The following is an 18,425-nucleotide window of genomic DNA, read 5'->3' on the forward strand; positions in this document are numbered from 1 at the left end:
TACCGAGACCGACCGCCTCTTTTAGAGTAAATTGTTCGTTCGAGATCGGATCCGTAAATTTTCCCGATTCTAGCGACAGATACTCTTTCTCCACTGCCTCCTCAAAAGTGAAAGGTTCTCTAATAAATACGGTGACATCACCGAAACGCACGAAACGCGGTTTTCTTTTGCTTTCGCTGTTTAGTTCAACCGTGCCTCTGACGGAGAGATCTACGACACCGTCCGCAATCGCTCTTGCCGTCGTTACAAATCGACCGGTTCTAGAGTCTCTTACAACCGACGTATTCGGATCAATAAGTTGATAGTTAATCGCTTCTTCTAAAGTGCATTCTTTGACATTTCTGTCGCCAAGTCCGGCTTTGGATGCCTCTAAAGGTGATCTATGTGCTATTTGTTGTGCTAGAGGTTTGTCAATAGTGACCAATAGACCTCTTTCTAAAGCTACATCGATATTAAAAGCGCGTGTCGTTTTAGGATCCAGTATTCTTCCTCGAGACACATCGACCGTCCCGTCTTCGATGCCTATTAATAGCGACTTGATCTGTCCGGTTGTCGCATCCTTTAAGGCAGTAGTATCAGGATCTACAAGACCACAATTAATCGCTTGAAGAAGATCATAATATTCGTTAACAACGGGATTAGTAAATTTACCGCTATCACTACGGTAAAGATAGCATTTGATCGTCTCTTCGATCGAGAGAGGCGTTTTTGATGTGACGATGAAGCCCTTTTTCGCCGCTTCTTGCAAATTAATCGCTTTGTCAAGTTCACGAATGATATACATGCCACGAACGTCATCGACAATGCTCAAAGAAATTGCTTCAGCCAGTGGGATATATTTGTTAGATCTGGTACACTTGACAATTGATGTCAAGGGATTTATTAGATCCACTTGGCAAGACTCAGCTAGCGTCAGCTTATGATTGCTGGTTGGATGTACAAATTTGCCTGATGAAACGTCGTACATATTCATTAATATTGCCTCGTATAAACCAAATCCCATACTCTCTATATCGACGATAAGACCCAGCTGTAACGCGACCGATAATGAAACTGAACCACTGGTGCCGGGTTCTTTGAACATACCGGTGCGCCTATCAATTACGCCAGCACGACATGTTTCCGCTAATGATAATAAACGTTCGCCACGCTTGTCCCAGTAACATGGTAATGTGGGGCTAATTACGCACTTCCTCATCGCTTCATGCAACGTCACGGCTCTACCTGTACTGGGATCAGTGATCTTGCCCGTGTTATCATCATACAATCCTTGATGGATGGCACGCTGCAAAGACACGGCTGCTCTATTATCAACGATGAGGCCAGATTCAAAGGCGTCTCTCAGAGATACATTTCTGTTACTCTTGTTAGTATCTTTGAGATAGCCAGTAGTGCCGTCCATATAGTCAGATTGTATAGCTTCTATTAGCGTCATCGTTTTCCAGATGCTGGATCTCATATCCTTGACGGTAACTGAATCAGCGTCTATTAAATTCTTTTGAATAGCTTCCAATATTGTTAGGTAAATGCCCGTTTGCGGATCTAAAAATTTATTGGTTTTATCATCGAGGATGCCTTTTGAAATTGCTTCGCTGAAACTCATAGGTCTCCTCGTTTCAAGGAGCAAACCACGTTCCAGCGCTTCCTGGAAATCTACAGGCGGTCCTCTGGCATGACTAACTGTTCCGGATTTGGGATCAACTATGGAAGTTTTAATAGCTTTATTGAATGTCATCACGTCACCATTTGGATCTCGTACGATCGCAGTTGTGGCATCTATCACGCCCATCTTAATCGCACGATCGGTAGGAAGCTTCTCTTGCGTATCAGGTATTGTGAATTGTCCGGTTTTGGGGTCGTATAAGCCTTTGAAGATGGCATCCGGTAGGGATATCTTACGTTTTGCTGGCACTATAAAACCGCGATCTAAAGCATCAGTTAACGAAAGAGGCGCACTGGTACATGGATCCACTGCCGTACTGGTCTTCGCGTTGATAAAGCCGTGTTTAATAGCGTCACCCAGAGATATTATATCGTTGTTTCTCGGATCTTTAATCGATGGACTGTCTTTGCTAATAAAGCCTTTTTCCATCGCCTCCTCTAAAGTATAATTATTATCATCAATATTAAAAGTGCCTAATTTTGGATCATAAATTTGAAGAGCTAAAGCTTCTTGTAACGTCCATGGTTTCACGGTACTCAAAATGTATCCTTTCTCAAAGGCGATGTCCAATGACATAGAATGCGGATAAGTAAATATTCCTCTTACTAAATCTATTAGATTACTTTCCTCTGCTTCATTGAGAGGAATAACGTTATCTTTTCTATCATCTTTTACTACTGTAGTGGAGCCGTTAACATAACCAATGGCTAATGCCTCCTTCAACGTTATATCTTCACCCGTCATTGGATTCAAAACGAGGCCAGTTTTCGGTGAATAGTATTGCTGAATAATAGCGTCAATCAGCGAAGGCACGAATGGTGTTGTGATAATCAAACGTTTATCAAGCGCTACGTCTAAGGGTAGAAGCTCTCCAGCTTTTGTATCGCGCAAACGACCTGTATTAGGAATCAATAAGTTCATAGTCAGCGCATCATCCAACGAGACGGATGAACCGGCTTTTGTATCCTCAATCTCGGTGATAAAAGCATCAACAATATTTCTATGAACACCTTCCTCAACGTCGATCAATTGTTTAGTTAGAGGATCTTGTATTTTTCCTGTCTCGGTGTCGTAGTGACCTTGCCTAATAATAGCTTCCAATGAGATTGGTTTGCGAGAACTGGGTACAATTAGACCTCGTAAAAACGCCGTCGTAATATTGATTTCCGTTCTTGTTTCCGTATTGACAACAACATCCTTGCGAAGATCTACGACACCTGTCTCCAGTGCTTCAGAAAATGGCACAATTTCGTCAGTAATTGGATTTCTCACACCAAGCCCGTCAACGTCAATGAGTCCTGTATCAATAGCTTCGTTCATAGATAAAACTTGTCCCGTTTTTGGATCTTGAATTGTTCCAGTGATGGGATTGCATACACCGATATCGATAGCTTCTTGCAAGTCTAGAGCCTGCGATTCTGCGAACTGTTCTGTATTCGTTTCATCCTCTGGTTCCTCCTTGATCCATCCCAAACGTACCGCCTCAAAGAAAGGTATTTTTTTACCGGTTTTTGGATCAACCATATAAGCAACGTTCCTGTCTACGAGAGGTCGGCTGATTGCCTCGTGTAATTTCACGTACAAATCCGTCTTAGATGATAGATCCTTGACGAATACTCGGTCTGGATCGAAGACATTCAAGTTCAATACTAGATCATTGAAGGAAGTGATGGTACCTGTTTCTGGATCCAAAAATTTTTCTCTTACAGGATCAAACACTCCAAATTCCGCAAGAACCTGAGGCGTTAATTCTTTCGTTATCGAAATGTGTCTTGGTATTTCTTCGTCTGAGACTCTTCTTAATTGGCTATCGTTCTCCATTTCCATCTCTGTAGTTTGGATCGTTTCTGTCATTCTTGTATCCGAAAGTGCTTGTTTCTGCGTTTCCATTATGTTGGACTTATCTCCAGTCTGAGAATCAACATGAGATTTCTGAGTAATTTGAATTTGGCTGGAAATAATTTTTGCTGGTAGACTTGATTCTTTCTTCGTTGAAACAGATAATTTTGTTATGGATGCACTCGGCTTTGATTTTTTAGATTTGCGATTTGAAATTGCATCAACAACTGCTTTTCCAGCCAAAACTGGTGCGGCTACAACTGCTAGAAGACCCATTTTTGCAGCTTCCGCTATGCTAATCGAATGATCCTTCTGATCCTGTGCAATCTTCATTTTTCCAGTGGCAGGATCGAGTAAACCTTTCTCAACTGCCTCTTTGGTAGTAATAGATTCATTAGTTTTAACATTATAAAGTACGGAATCGGGTTCGATTAGTCCCACTTTTATCGCTTCCGTCAAATTGTAAGATTCGTTCGTCTCGGGATTTTTAAACGTCTCAGTTTCTTCATCGTAAATTTGCTCGACCGCTTCTAATACAGTCAAACTGTTATTAAGCGATTTCCTAGATGTTACGGATTCACTCTTGCTAGATGAAGTATCGAGAATTCCTTCTTCAATGGCTTTAGCAATAGACATTATGGTACCGGTGCGAGGATCAGTATAAATTCCCTTTTTCATATCTACAAATCCTTTTTCCACCGCGTGATCAAAGGACATTTTGATATCTTTCGTCGTAAATTCTTGTTTAGTTTCAGATACATTCTTAACAATACCTCTTTGTCGGGCCTCTTCGATAGTAATAATATTACCGGTATTGATATCTTGTACTTCCGTCGGGTTCTTCAGCGCATAACCTGATAAAAGTTCAACAGTCTTAGTCGTGATAGTGTGGTACGATGTAACCGTTTCAGTGATGGCAGCTGTGTTTTCATCACGAGGCGATTTGATGATGAGTAAACCAGATTCGACAGCTTCAGCAATTGGAATCGGAGTTCCCGTAGTAGGATGGAAAAATATAGCATTGTCCCTGTCAATCAATCCTGATTCTAAAGCCTTCGTTATTTCGATACTGTCAGGAGTCACTGGATATGGTAATGCCATAATAAAATCTCTCTTTATAGCATCCTCCAGTGGTAAATTCTCTCCGGTAATGGGATGACGTATTTCTTTCTTGCTGATGTCTATCAACCCACGTTTTAATGCAACGGGGAATGTCATTCCTGCCGGCGGTATGTTGAAAGATTCAGCCGGTCCCTTTAACTCAAGCACTTTGTTCTCTATCGCATTTACCAAATCAACGCTACCGCCTTGCGTTCTGACCAATAATCTTTCTGCATCGACAGTATCGTTTGCAATAGCAGACTGCAATGTTTCCGTACGGCCATCAAAAGTGAACATCAAGTTAGATAGAGGATCCACTATCTCGCATACTATAGCCTCGTTGAGAGTGAGATGCGCGCCTGTTTCAGGATGAACGATTTTACCCTCTACAGGATCTAGTAAACCTTGTGTATATAAGCTGGGCACGGACAAGCTTTTTGCCAAAGGTACTAATATATGCGCGCTTTCTGGATCAAGGATTCCGCGATCAATAGCCTGTTTGATACTAAGCACATCGCCTCTTTGTGGATCCACGATCTGACCCTGATTGGCGTCTATTCGATTGTCACGTATTGCCTCAGAAAGAGTGATTGGTTCCCCTTTTTCATTGCACATTTTCTTCGCGAAGGTATCTGCTGTTTCCATGTCGATGAAACCACTCTGCAACGCTTCCTTAACATTTACTATCCTCTTTCGCATCTTCTGCAGAACGATAGGTTTTGCTTCTCGCTCGGGACTTTGTGATAATGTTCTCGCTTTACCAATCGTAACTTGATACCTCGGCTCGACCGTCACTCGCGCTCTGGTCTTCGTACCTAAACTGTCGCTATCTGTAACATCATTGGCGGATTTTGATGAATCAATCAAAGTGGTATTCTTAGCGTCCTCCTTGGGAGTGCGAACTTTTCCAAATTCATCGTGTACATGTTTTATAATAACTTTTTCATTTTCATCAGGCGTACTACTTGCAGATTCAATAATCGGTGAAGTTGCGTTATCGTCCATTGGTATAATGCCACGTTCAATGGCGACTTCTCTTGGCACCTTCTTACCAGTTACTGGATCTTTGACCATCGTTCTCTGTACCGCTTCTATGGCGGCCGCGGTAGCCGCGAGAGGAGCACCCAGAACGAACACCACTCCGAACTTCGCCGCGTCGATCAGTGATATCTTTCTGCCATCATCGATTTTATATTCGCATGTATTTATATTCAGAATACCGCGATTAACAGCTTCCGCCATGCCAATGTCTTTACCTGTTGTTGGATCTTTAACGATTACAGCAGTAGACGGTATCGTTCCTTCAGAAACAGCGGCTAAAAGATTTGCAGATTTTCCGGTTTTTGTGGAGATTACTAAGGCTGTTCCTGGATCGTAAATCACTCCCTGAGTTACCTGTACCGGATCCGGCATAGACATTTCGTCACTAACTTTTATTTCCATTTGCTGAGAAGGATCGCCAGCACGAGTCAACTCCACTTTATCAGGCTTGCCTGAAACTCTTGTGATCTGAAGAAGTCTCTGGTTAGTGCTATCGCTACCTATGCTCGGATAGTCTTCCAATATAATCGTTCCATTCGCGATCGCTTCTCTCATCGAGATTTTTTGTGGATAACAATAATGACCCGTAGAGTCCAGAATGTTTTTTTCTAAACTTCGCACCAAGGATACCTTTCTTCCATTGGTGGGATCAATAACGAAACCAGAATTTGGATTGATGATCTGCAACTTAATACATTCCTCGAAAGAAACCAATCTATCAGTGCCTGGAATTATGAAAAGACCTGTAACAGAATCAAGCAGTTTCTTATCGATAGCTTCGGCGAGTGTCCAACCATCCGTGGGTAATTCGAACACCTGTTTATTTGTGAAAACACGCTCGTTTTCTATGAATTTTGTGATTTCTGATGTGCAATTTGTAGTTGGTGTAACTGATGTGATTAATTCCACATCTTGTTTTTCATCATGTGAAGGTGATTTAAAATCATGACTTATTACATGAGTTTCATCAAACAAACTTGTTTTCGATATTATTTCGGAAGTTGACTGTTTGGTCGATTCGCTAATTTCTATCGATGATGAGATATCCTTAGTTGAGTCTCGCGTGAAAGAAACAGAATCAGTCGTCGCTGATGGTATGACTGTCATTGTAACTGAAGATGATTCTTTTATCGGTGTAGACGATGCTCGCGGAGCAATTTCTTTGGTAATAATAGTGGTAACCGTGCCGATTGCTCTAGGTGGTGATTCGCTTCTTCTACTTCGAGGTACTTCACCGATACTTGTCGTCAAGGTACTTTCGAAAGTTGTACGTAACGAATCTGAAGCACGTTCTTGCGAATGTACAACATGCTGGCGAACATCATCACCGAGCAAATTTTGTTCAAAGGCGTCTTCGATGGACATCGTCATTCCCGAATCAGGATCCCTAAATTCATTTTTACTTTCATTAATCAAACCGTTGCTCAACGCTTCTTCATAACTAATTTTGTAATCTCTTGTAACAGTTTCACCAGTTTGCAGAGTCGTCACGTATTTTTTGATGGTCTTCGTCACAGTTTGCGTGGTGACTGCAATATTTAATAAACTAGTGAGCAATGCAGCACCATCGGGAGTAATAAGTCCTCGCTTGATCGCCTCCTCCAAAGGCACTATCCTTTTGCTGCGCGGATCCAATAATTGACCGGACTTAGGATCTAACAATCCGAGCAGCACAGCCTCGAGAACGCTCGTCTCGCGCCCGTTCTCAGTAATGCCGATGCCATGGCTTAACATCTCCAGTACTTCCGGCCTAATATAACCTTGTTCTTCTGCTTCGCTCAGCGAAACAGTCTTTCCAGTTTTCAGGTCGATCGTGAAAGTACCGCCGGATTTTGAGCTGATCAGACCTTTTAATAATGCAGCATTCAGACTAATGTATTCGCCGGAAACTGGATCTTTGAAACCATCGATGTCAAAGATACTCTTTTGATTCACTGACGTAATCAGTCCTTTCTCGACGGCTTCAGAAATAGAGAACTTTTCACCTTTCAACATGTCGCGATACGTGCCATCGATTTTAATTATACCACTGGTTAAGGCGTCTGCTAGCGTAATCATTTCGCCGGTTCGAGTGTCTACTATGGACTTGATGTTCTCCGAGTCTAAGACTCCGCGTGATATGGCCTCCAATATCGTTAATTTGTCACGATGTGCTGGACTAACAATTTTGCCTTTGTCGTCGATAATTTCTAGATCGTAACAATCCTTGAGCGTCATTGGCTTGACGATCAATTGCCGACGACGAGCTTCCTTGAACGGCAGTTTCTCCATCGACAAGCCGTGCATATATCTACCGCTTTTGGCATTCAGTATACCATGTTTCATAGCCTCAGCCACCGTCATCTTGTTGTCACTCCTCGTGTCCACAATCTCTTTCACATTCGCATTGATAATATTTTTGTCGACGGCTTCGTCCAATGGATAAGACTCGCCGGTAATCCTATCGACGATACGGCCGGTCCGATCGTCCACAAGACCTTGCGATATTGCGTCGGAGAGTGCGATGGCACTACGAGTTACCCTAACGGTCACGTCCACCTTAGTAAGATAGCCGCGTGAGTATGCTTCTTCAATTGAGATTCGCTCGCCATTCTCAGCAATGACCTCTCCCGTGATCGGATCCAACAAGCCCTTTCTCATCGCATCGACAACGCTAATTCCCGTGGTGGCGGCATTACTTCCACCACCGTCGTCACGACGTGCTGTCGTTACCTTAACTCGATCCGCGATGTCGGCCCGTTCGTCGTTGAGCTCCTCACTCATCGTCGCGAGCATAGACACCCGACCGTTTGAAGTTAACAGCCAATCGGCCATCTCCGCGTTGATGATACCGTCACGCGCGGCCTCCTGGATCGACACGCTCGTTCTGCCATCGCTTGATGTCACTATCCTAAGATTCCTAACGTCGAGGATCTTGAGTCGAATTGCCTCGCGTACGCTAAGAACTTTGCCGGTGCTCTGATCTATGATACACTTAACGTCCATCACGTGAACCGATTCGATAATATTACCCCTATCGTCGACCCTTCTAAGCTCGTTACTAAACCCGCCGTCCACAACGGACGAAAACTCCTGCTGCTGCTGTTGCCTGTCATAATTCGTCGTACCGCTTTCGTGCAAGCGTTTGAGCAGAGTACCACCGGCATCAACGGGTTGAACCGCACCCAGGCTGGTGGTCTCGTCATTAGGACGGTACACGGCCTGCTCCGCATTATAACTTCGCTTCGAAGTCTCGCTCGAGAAAGTCGTCTCGGTGGACTCATGCCTCTCGGAGGTATATCTACGGCAAGAGCCATTGAGAAGTGTGAACGTCATATCGAAACTTCAATCGCATACATTTCGTAAGAAAGCTTAAATCCATTTCACAACTATGGATTAAAATAATTGGAGAATAAGCTCCTATCGTGGAATTCTATGTAGCAGATGAGGGCTAATTCTACTGTGAATGCGAATAAGCAGTACTTCCAATTTTTAGTACAAGTTATACTCACTGAGACTGGGTGTAGTGTGTGGTTGTGGATGTGTAACGCTCTTCGCTAGTAGTGCTTTCATATATGTTGAACTCTGTGCGGAACGTCCGCAGTGGCCTTTGTTCTTGAAGAACACGCTGAAAATAAACATTTTGCAACTTGCAGAAAACATTTAGTTTTGTTTTATGTTTACGCTTATATTTCTACATTGAACGTGATGTTTGAATTCACGGACTTTAACAAATGCTATAATTTTTCTTTGTTAAAAATATAATTAAAAAAAAAATAACTTTCGATATAAAATTTCCTATTTTAAATCTAGCTTTTATTGAGATAAAATTTAATTCTTGAATTAATTGAATCTATTCGCAAAAGCAGATTATGTAAAGTGTCAGACGCCATCCTTCTAAAGACACTGACAAGTAAACCTACCCAAGTGTTACACTCTGATTTTGATGAGTTTTTAGTATATTGTTCTCCATATAAAAATAAGTGACACATATTTTTTTATATAGGCCCATATGCACTTTTAAGGGGTGAAACATCTCTTCGGAAAAAAAAAAAAAAAAACGTTTTTTCTATTTCGAAGCGAATATCTTTGAAACTATAAGAGGTAGAAAAAAATTCTACAATGAAAATTGAATGATTTCAAGAGTACTTTATAACTATAATAAACAAAAAAAATTTTTTTTATTATAAAGTACTCTTGAAACCATTCAATTTTTATTGAAAAATTTTTTTCTACCTCTTATAGCTTCAAAGATATTCGTTTCGAAAGAGAAAAATCGTTTTTTTCAAAAGGGTGTTTCACCCCTTAAAAGTGCGTATGGGCCCGTACAAAAAAAATACGTGTCGCTTATTTTTATCTGAAAAACAACATACTAAAAACTCATCAAAATCGGAGTGTAACACTTGTAAGTACAATTGGGTCAACTTGTCGATCTTCGATTTTTAAAACCGATTAACAATCGTGTCAGCCACACTGCAATCATCAACGAACGTCTCGCATGCATTTAAATGAGTCAGCCCGCACGACGGTGTACAAGTTTACATGCGGCGAGACCAGCATATAATTGGACCACGTGCCTCGCCGCAATCTTTCAGCCAAGACGAGGATTCTTAAATATAGCATTGCTCACGCACGCGCCGTACGTATCGCTCTTACGCAAAATTTTATCCGATGCAACGCACGCCTTGCCTTTAATTACCTAATTTCGATTGAGAAGCTCAATCATAAGTACCAAAACACATAATTTCAGACGTGATATTTGCTTCATGGTCGTAGGTGCCCGTAGTCTACGTCATTTACTTATATGTCATCGCGAAGACAGATGCTGTCCTTCCCATCATCAACTCATGAACTCAAGAAGACATGGGAGAACACGTGCGATCTGATGTGAAACGAAGAACAAAGTCGGGAGCCTTGAAATCTCGATGAGACATAATTCAGTTACGCAGAAACATTATGCAAAATTTTTATTTATACATAATCAACAAATCTTAATGCAAGCAACATATGATAATAATCAAGCAGTTCCAATATCGAAAACAGGACGCGAATATCTGAAAAGACATTTAACTAAAACCGGACTATAAATTTGGAAAAAATTTTAAGAAGTAATTATTGCTGCGCGAATAAATGAAAGAAATTTAAATTGCTTAAATAAAAAATTGTGATTTGCAATAATCTATTCGAATATCTTCCGGACTCGTCAAGAAAACATCTTTATCTCTTCGATGACGCTAATAACATTAATTTATGTTATGCGGATGAAGCAATTGAAATGAACAAAAATAAAATTAACGAAGAATATATAAGAAATATTAAAAATGTCCATGAAGCAACCCATGACTGATTTACTGGCATCGTAAATCTTATCAGAAGAATTGTATTTGATATGATTGACAACTAATCAATCTATGCCAGAGCTGTACGGTTACATTGACAAAAAATTAATTTACTTGCTTTTGTTGTCGCGCGATTTACATATAAAAATTAATTTAAAAAGAAGTCGTTCAACTTAGCTATAGACAATGTAAACACGGTATATTTTGAGTATTGCGTTATATTGTCGGACAATTTTGTCGCACCGTGATGCACGGATGTAATTCTTCATGCAAAATCATTTAAAATCATTTACGACGTTGCGATAAATGGAATTCAAATAAAGGAAGACAATTGTTTTATTTTCAGAGTGTCAGTATAGTCTTCGAATTTTAAGTAACTGAAGATTAAAGCATGATCCCATCAATGTAAAATTAACTTTATAATCTTGATTCAATACCCTGTTTATCTTTTTTTAATTCTAAGAATTAGAAAAAGGTAAACAGTAAGTTAAATCAAGATTTAAAGTTAATCTTATATTGATGAAGCCAAAAACATTTTGAAACGATCTGTTAAGAGTAAGATTTGCGAAAATGTTAATACACGGAAATAAATTCTAATCTAGAAGACCACGTCTCTCTCTCTCTCTCTCTCTCTCTCTCTCTCTCTCTCTCTCTCTCTCTCTCTCTCTCGCGCAACTCTCTCTCTCTTTCTCTCAAATATACCGAACTGTTTCTAGGTCACTCTGTACACGCGTTAAAATAAGAATCCGCTATTAGGCACGTCGGTATAGAGAATTTAAAGATGCAAGCTACTCCGGAAAAAAAATGACAATGCAGTAGGCAACTCAACGTACACAATCTAAATTCTAAACGTATATATGTATAGTTCGTGTAGACATTTCCGATTGCGAAACTCGATTTCCAATAAAATTGCACTATCGATAAAAAAGTGCAATGAGTGTACGGAGCGATAGTTTACCTTGTTCAAACGGTGTACCTAATCAGTCGCGTTATACAGCGGCGAACCGATAAGGACATATAATCTAAAATGACGAAGTCGAACGACGACGAAAAGTTAAGCGAACATTGAGAATTTTCATTCTGTATACATGTATATATATATATATATATTTTAATATAATTAATCTTAGATATTTCTTAAATATTTAAGATCTAGAGTATTTTTTAAATATGTATGTAATTTAAAGGTATATTTTTAATTTAATGTTATATATTTCCGGCTCTTGCTTAATTTCGAAAAAACAAATCACTTAGCATTCAATCTGTAATACATGCTGCAAGATATATAAAAATTTAAAACTCTGTGATTTATTTTACTAAATTAGTGTATATTTGTGCATTACGTGTTGAAATCCAAACGCGAATATGGACATCGACAATAAAGTAGCATACGTGAGTTCATGAATTTGAATGTCAGCAATAAAGTAGTAGATGTTAGTGGTCATAATAAATACCGGTATGAGATATTTATTTATTCGAATTTACGTTCGAACATTTGAACTAAGCAAGTATGGGCTTTCAATTATTTTTAATGGAAATAGGACGGTAAAAAGTATTGCCAGATGTACTTAGAGCATCGTAGAGAATAACAAGTAATGTTCGTTAAAGAGTTCCTAAAAAATAATCTTCTTTATGTATGTGTGTGTGTGTGTGTATACACACATATATATATATATATATATATATACACACACATATACTATATATGTAGTACAATTTTTTGGTGTAAAAATAAATTTGAATGATAATACGGTTGTATATTATTTAGAATTTAAAAAATAATATTCCCTTCGCGTGTTATTATTTAAAAACGTATTTACGAAAATGTAAGTTATTAAATATATTTTTAAATAAAAAATGATTTCAAACGTGTCAAGTTCCGGAAAGATATTAACTTTGTAGAAAAAATCTGCAGCTAATCCGTCACTTCTTTGAGGACCGCAGAAAGTAAGAAACATTTTCCATATACACACATGATTACACCTCAATTCATTTTGACGTATGTTTGTTAATTAACAGCTCCAAAATCTCACCAAATTTTACAATAATTACAAAACTCAAATTATCAAATAATACCCAAATAACAAAATAGAAGAATTTTATTCTATGATTCCCATTTGTTAAAATCGGGAATGCGACGAATATCCATTTTTTTTTTTTTTTTTTAGATTACCTTTAATCCCGATTTAATTTACTGTGTATCTTATTTCAGTTTTAAAAATAAGAAAAAGGTAAAAAGTAAAATCGAAATTAAAGTTAATCTACATGGGCGTCATCCTCAAAGACGCACATCTTGCTGCAGCAACAAAATTATTTCATAATCAACCTCTTGTCAATTTGTCACTTGCTTCTGACACGTTTGAAACCGCCGGTATCCGATTTCACTGACGAATGCCGGTGTATCTTGTTTCCGGAGCATGCGTTTCCGTCCCTTCGCAATATGCGCTGTCCTTCCGTACCTTTCGTACGATCATCGTAATCGTTCATTAGGGCACGTTGGAGTAAATTTCGCGTTCCTATCACGCTTACGACGACGACGTCTCTAATCGTTTGCGCGACCGGCGGCGCGAGGAGCATGCCCGACGAGCACACAACCTCGCAGCAGACAATCTCTCACTGCGACGACTCGTCTTTCTCTCTTTCGATAATGCCAGCCCTCGGAGGAGACGCGAGTGACGGCGCCGACGCACATCTCGGTCCAGCAGTGGCGCGTTTCAGCGTGGGCGCTTAACTGGCAGTTTGTTCAAGCTGTTCTAGGACCCCGGGACTCTCTTCTCGAGTCGTCAAAAAATCGGCCGCGCTCGATTCAACGAGTGGCATTCTGAACGACCGTCATTAATTTTGATTGCGCAATCTCGACTGCGGCTTCATTTCACTTTCGAGGGCAAACCTATTTTGCATTTTCGGCAATTGCTAGCTGACGCGAGTCGGCCGTAACTCGTTTAATATTTCTGGTCACACATGAGTGCTCCTCGGAGTCGTAAATACATAATTTATATCGCGACGATAAACGTTGCGTTAAGAATTAAGGATATTACCAAAGAGTGATGATCTTATCTCTCGTTTAATCTTGGCGCTCATCACAATAAAAATTCGCAATTTATTTATGAAATGTACCATGTTTCCTAATTCTTTATCGCAAATTAAAATTAAGAATTTTAATTAATAGAGCATGACATTCATAAAAAAATAAAATGACAAGAAGATACTGAAAAAAAATCGTGGAAGTAAAATCCGCGAACTCTGCTTTTACAAAAATCCAATATGAATAAATGACCTAATTTAATATCGAAAAATAGTGATTAATGTTATTTTGAACATTATAAGCATTGTACAACAATGCTTTTAATACTCACAAATAAATAGTAAATTACTATCCTTTACTAATAAATTTTTACAAAGGCGTTTTTTAATAATTACGGCAAAATTAATTAAAATGTGTGCAATTAAATGAAACGTATATCGAGTATATATAATATCCATATAGACCACGAAATTGAGAATGGATTTGAATTTAATCTTTACAAAAATCTAATATTGGTCAATACTGAAAGATAATAATTAATTATTGTCTTTCAATAATAAATTGATCAGTATTAGATTTCTTTAAAGGACTTAATCAGCAATTTATTATAGTAAACTTTGTTTTGATTGGTCAAATTCTAATCCAATCCAATCACAATTTCAATTTCAATCTCTAGATATGGGATTAACAGATGTGTATTCGTTTTCATTTGTCAGTTTAAATTAACATAATCATTTAACACATTGAGGGGCCTCAACAGGTGTAAATGCGTCACTGCTTTTTCGCGCCGACATCTTCCTATCGATCCTCGCACGATCCGGTACAACTAGCGGGAAAGATGAAAAGCTGCCATTAATCGAAGGTGAAAGTCGGTCGCGTGTCAAAATGACTATTCCATTTGATCCCGACCAGAGAGTGACCTCGAGGTATCGGCGTGACAAACGTAATAACGAGCAATCTCGACGACGATGGCGAGCGCACGCGAACCGGTCGCGATAAAAAAAAACAACAAAAAATGTATTTGCACCTTCCGGCTCATACGCGATGCCTGGCGAGGCGCGTAATGGTACCGAGAAAAATAGTCGCTATTTCTGATGTCGTCGTCATTCTGAATATAATTATACCTGCGGGAGATGTGGGCACACATACGGATTCTTGACATGAGAGCGCTCGTTCATCGCCGCTCATTAATTTCAGCTGATGTCACACACGCGGTTACCGAGACCGAGGAATCTCGATCGAGTCATTTCTTGGAGGATACGCCTCCCTAGTTTCGTGTCAAAAAGCCTACACGCGTGCCTTGCAATCGAATTTGTCATATGCAACCTTCGAGGAGTGTATTGAAAATTGAACGCATTTTTATTTTCATTTATCTGATGTGTGCATATATTACTTATTAACTTTAATATTATTAAATTGTTCTTTATCTTTTTTATTCCCAGTTTTAAAAATTAAAAAAAGATAAATAGGAAACTTTGAGATTAAAGTTGATCTACATTATTAGAAATGAATCAGTTACGATATAACTCAGAAATTGTCAATTTGAATTTCTTATAGAAAAAGAACGGGAATATAAAGAAAAAAGAAAAAAAATATAATTTTATTCTTGTATAATTTCTTCATCAAAATTGCATTTCAAAATTAATATTATATACAAAATTTTAATTATTCAAAATATTCGAACTTATTTTTTCCTCGAGAAAATAAGTGTGAATACTTTCGTTTTTTGAGTTATGCCATTGTTATAGCAAATGTGAGCGATATTTATCTTAAAATTTATTTCAAATTTATCTCATTTTGAGGTAAATATGTTTCGCATATTTATCTCATAAATTTATTTCACATATACTATCAATATGTTCATATACATACATCTCTATTTATCTTATACTTATTATTATGTTCTATTTTAAAAATTCACGTGCTTATATGCGTAATATAATAAAAAAACATATGTCGTATCTAACGTTAACATCGTTACTACTTCTTTACTAAATGGAAATTAACGTTCTCTCTCATTGTGTGCGAGGATCGATACGGGATTCGTATCCTGAGCAAGTTTGACGTAGTAAATCACCTTCGCGTGATTAGAAATAGTTCTAATTCGTTATCGCGCGATAATGAGCTGTTCACTAAACACCAAAGTATTACAATCAAGGATTTAATAGCGGATCCACTTCACGAATTCTCGATGTACGCCCATCAGCAATGCAAATGTAGGCCTTGCCGTAGTTCAGTATTAACTCCGTTCATATTTCAACATAGCACACGTGGCGAAGGTTAAATCTAAAATATCCAGCAGCACTTTGCTTGCGGCCCTTTAAGTTATCTCAGTTGCTCAATAAGTAATAAAAAAATTATGTATGTCGGATTATGTTGATATTCTCTTGGAGAACAACTCCAACGAATAATTTATTCAATATATATAATGAATAGGAATTTAAAAAAATATCGAACGATGTATTAATACTCTTATTTACTCATCATTATTATCCTAGAGTGTGACATTAAATGTGAGAAAACACGGAATAAAAATTGTTGCAAATTATATTCAAATAAAAATATTTTTCAATAAAACATTTGCAATCAATAGAATAAATTTATAAAGTACGTTAAAAATTATCTTTTTATTTCGGGAAGAAATTAAATCATTACTTTAAGTTTGTTATAACTGTATACATATAGCTTATTTTGTATTTGTTTATATATAATTTATTTTCACATTATATTATGTAATTTACACATGATATACATATTACAGTTTGTAAACATTTTTATTGTATATTTTCTCGATTCTGTCATAATTTGAGATAGTAGTGGTGAGTAAACAACAGTTTTAAGAAATTGTTATTTTCTTTCTACTAAAGAATCCAAGATATTACAGAGACAAAGATCATACGATCTATTATCACAGATAGTCTCGACATCGCAGAAGAAAAACAATGCAAAAACTCACCTGTAAGGAAGTGTCCTCAGGATGTAATAGTGCCAACTGTCTGACTCGCTCCTCAAGCAGATTCACGAGGGTTGTGTATCTTCGGTTCAGGGTATCTAGATCGCGCGCAACATTATCGACCGTAATAACGGAATCTCTCCGTGGCCTCTTCACCGATGCGTCCAACGACGGGCAGATATCTTCCAATTGTTCTTTGAACGCTCGGAGCCTTTGTCCGTAGATCTAAGGGTTTCCGGTTAGTCCGTTATGGTTAGTGTAATTAGATTGGTGTATGTGTGCGGCAATTACCGTTAGCGATTCCGAAAGCGACAGCGAGAGACGAGGCGTTGATACCGCCGAGCGCGGTGTTACCGCGCGGCTTACGATCTTTTTGATCTTTCGACAACCCAATGTGGTACTTCTCCGGTAAACAGATGCGTTAATGGTAGCTGCCGGTTACTCTCGTGGGTAGTACGTTAATTTAAACGCGTTTGGAATAATTTCGGGACTAATTCGTAGTCAAGCTAAGGATGAGCAGCGATTAATAAAATCGCGCTGCAATTAATATTGATAAAGAGCAGGAATATCCTTAATTCATGCCGAAATATAATTATAAGTACTCGTTATGTACCTTCGCAAACTTTTCTACGTATTAATCGGTCAGGCTCCACCCGCTGCGCATGCTATACCTCACTGGGTTATCTGCGATTGCAACGATTCGGGGAAATATCGATTATATTATGTTAAGCACTTAAGCAATATGCAATATCTAACATTTACAAAAATCGATACTAAATCGCCGCTAAACGAGGTCGTGCAGCTCATTCAACCGTGCTTTTGATGTAACTGTGTTAACAAGAAGGTTGCTATTGAAGTTAAAAAGGAGAGAAAGGCCAGTGATATTACAAATGCGCGTTGCCTGTAGATCGTATCGTCCCTGCTGCGTTACATAAGTGAGTATATTTACTTAATGAATGGCGGTTAAGATGGTTTGTGCCGTTTAATGGCATTGAGCCCGGACGTAAATAGAGAATTTTTACCGTTATGAAATTGACGAGACACATCGCCGAGAAGACGGTGGAAAAAGACAGCAGCACAAATTTGACTGTAAAGGAACGTTCATGTTTATATACAGCAGATGTAACGCGTCTTGATGCGTCTTGCGACTGCTCGCTCGATACTCCAGAAAAAGCGGCCGCTCCGACGAAACGCTAAATGAAAAAAAAGATTCATCGCGTGCATAATTTCTGAAAATCTCGAGGCGCGTACAACAGATTGTGATGAGACCTGTATATGTATAATGTAAAACACACGCAGAATTCCATTCATGCAAGCATTCACACCGTAAGCTAAGGCTACCTATAAGGCTTACTAGCACCGAATTATACATTACGATCCACATGTTCTCACCTTCCCTTCACGGATCAATCTACCGCCAGTGATATTCACCGCTTCGATTGCCGGCGTGCGATCCAACACCTTGCTCAACAGGTTCTGGATTCA

At 38.9% G+C, this 18,425-nt stretch overlaps 1 protein-coding gene across 1 annotated transcript in view; it reads right to left on the reverse strand.

Moving 5' to 3' along the window:
* LOC108776579 (plectin-like) overlaps positions 1-18,425 on the reverse strand; it is a 29,892-nt gene that overhangs the window by 51 nt on the left and 11,416 nt on the right. The window contains exons 9-13 of the mRNA XM_018543245.1: positions 18,333-18,416; positions 16,944-17,165; positions 9,136-9,251; positions 6,719-8,924; positions 14-6,460 (exon numbers count right to left, since the gene is read on the reverse strand). Coding sequence (XP_018398747.1) covers positions 14-6,460; positions 6,719-8,924; positions 9,136-9,251; positions 16,944-17,165; positions 18,333-18,416 — 9,075 coding nt within the window. The remainder of the gene's footprint in view (positions 1-13; positions 6,461-6,718; positions 8,925-9,135; positions 9,252-16,943; positions 17,166-18,332; positions 18,417-18,425) is intronic.

This window comes from Cyphomyrmex costatus, unplaced genomic scaffold (assembly GCF_001594065.2).
Source record: "Cyphomyrmex costatus isolate MS0001 unplaced genomic scaffold, Ccosl1.0 scaffold112, whole genome shotgun sequence".
In the NCBI taxonomy this organism is placed as follows: domain Eukaryota; kingdom Metazoa; phylum Arthropoda; class Insecta; order Hymenoptera; family Formicidae; genus Cyphomyrmex; species Cyphomyrmex costatus.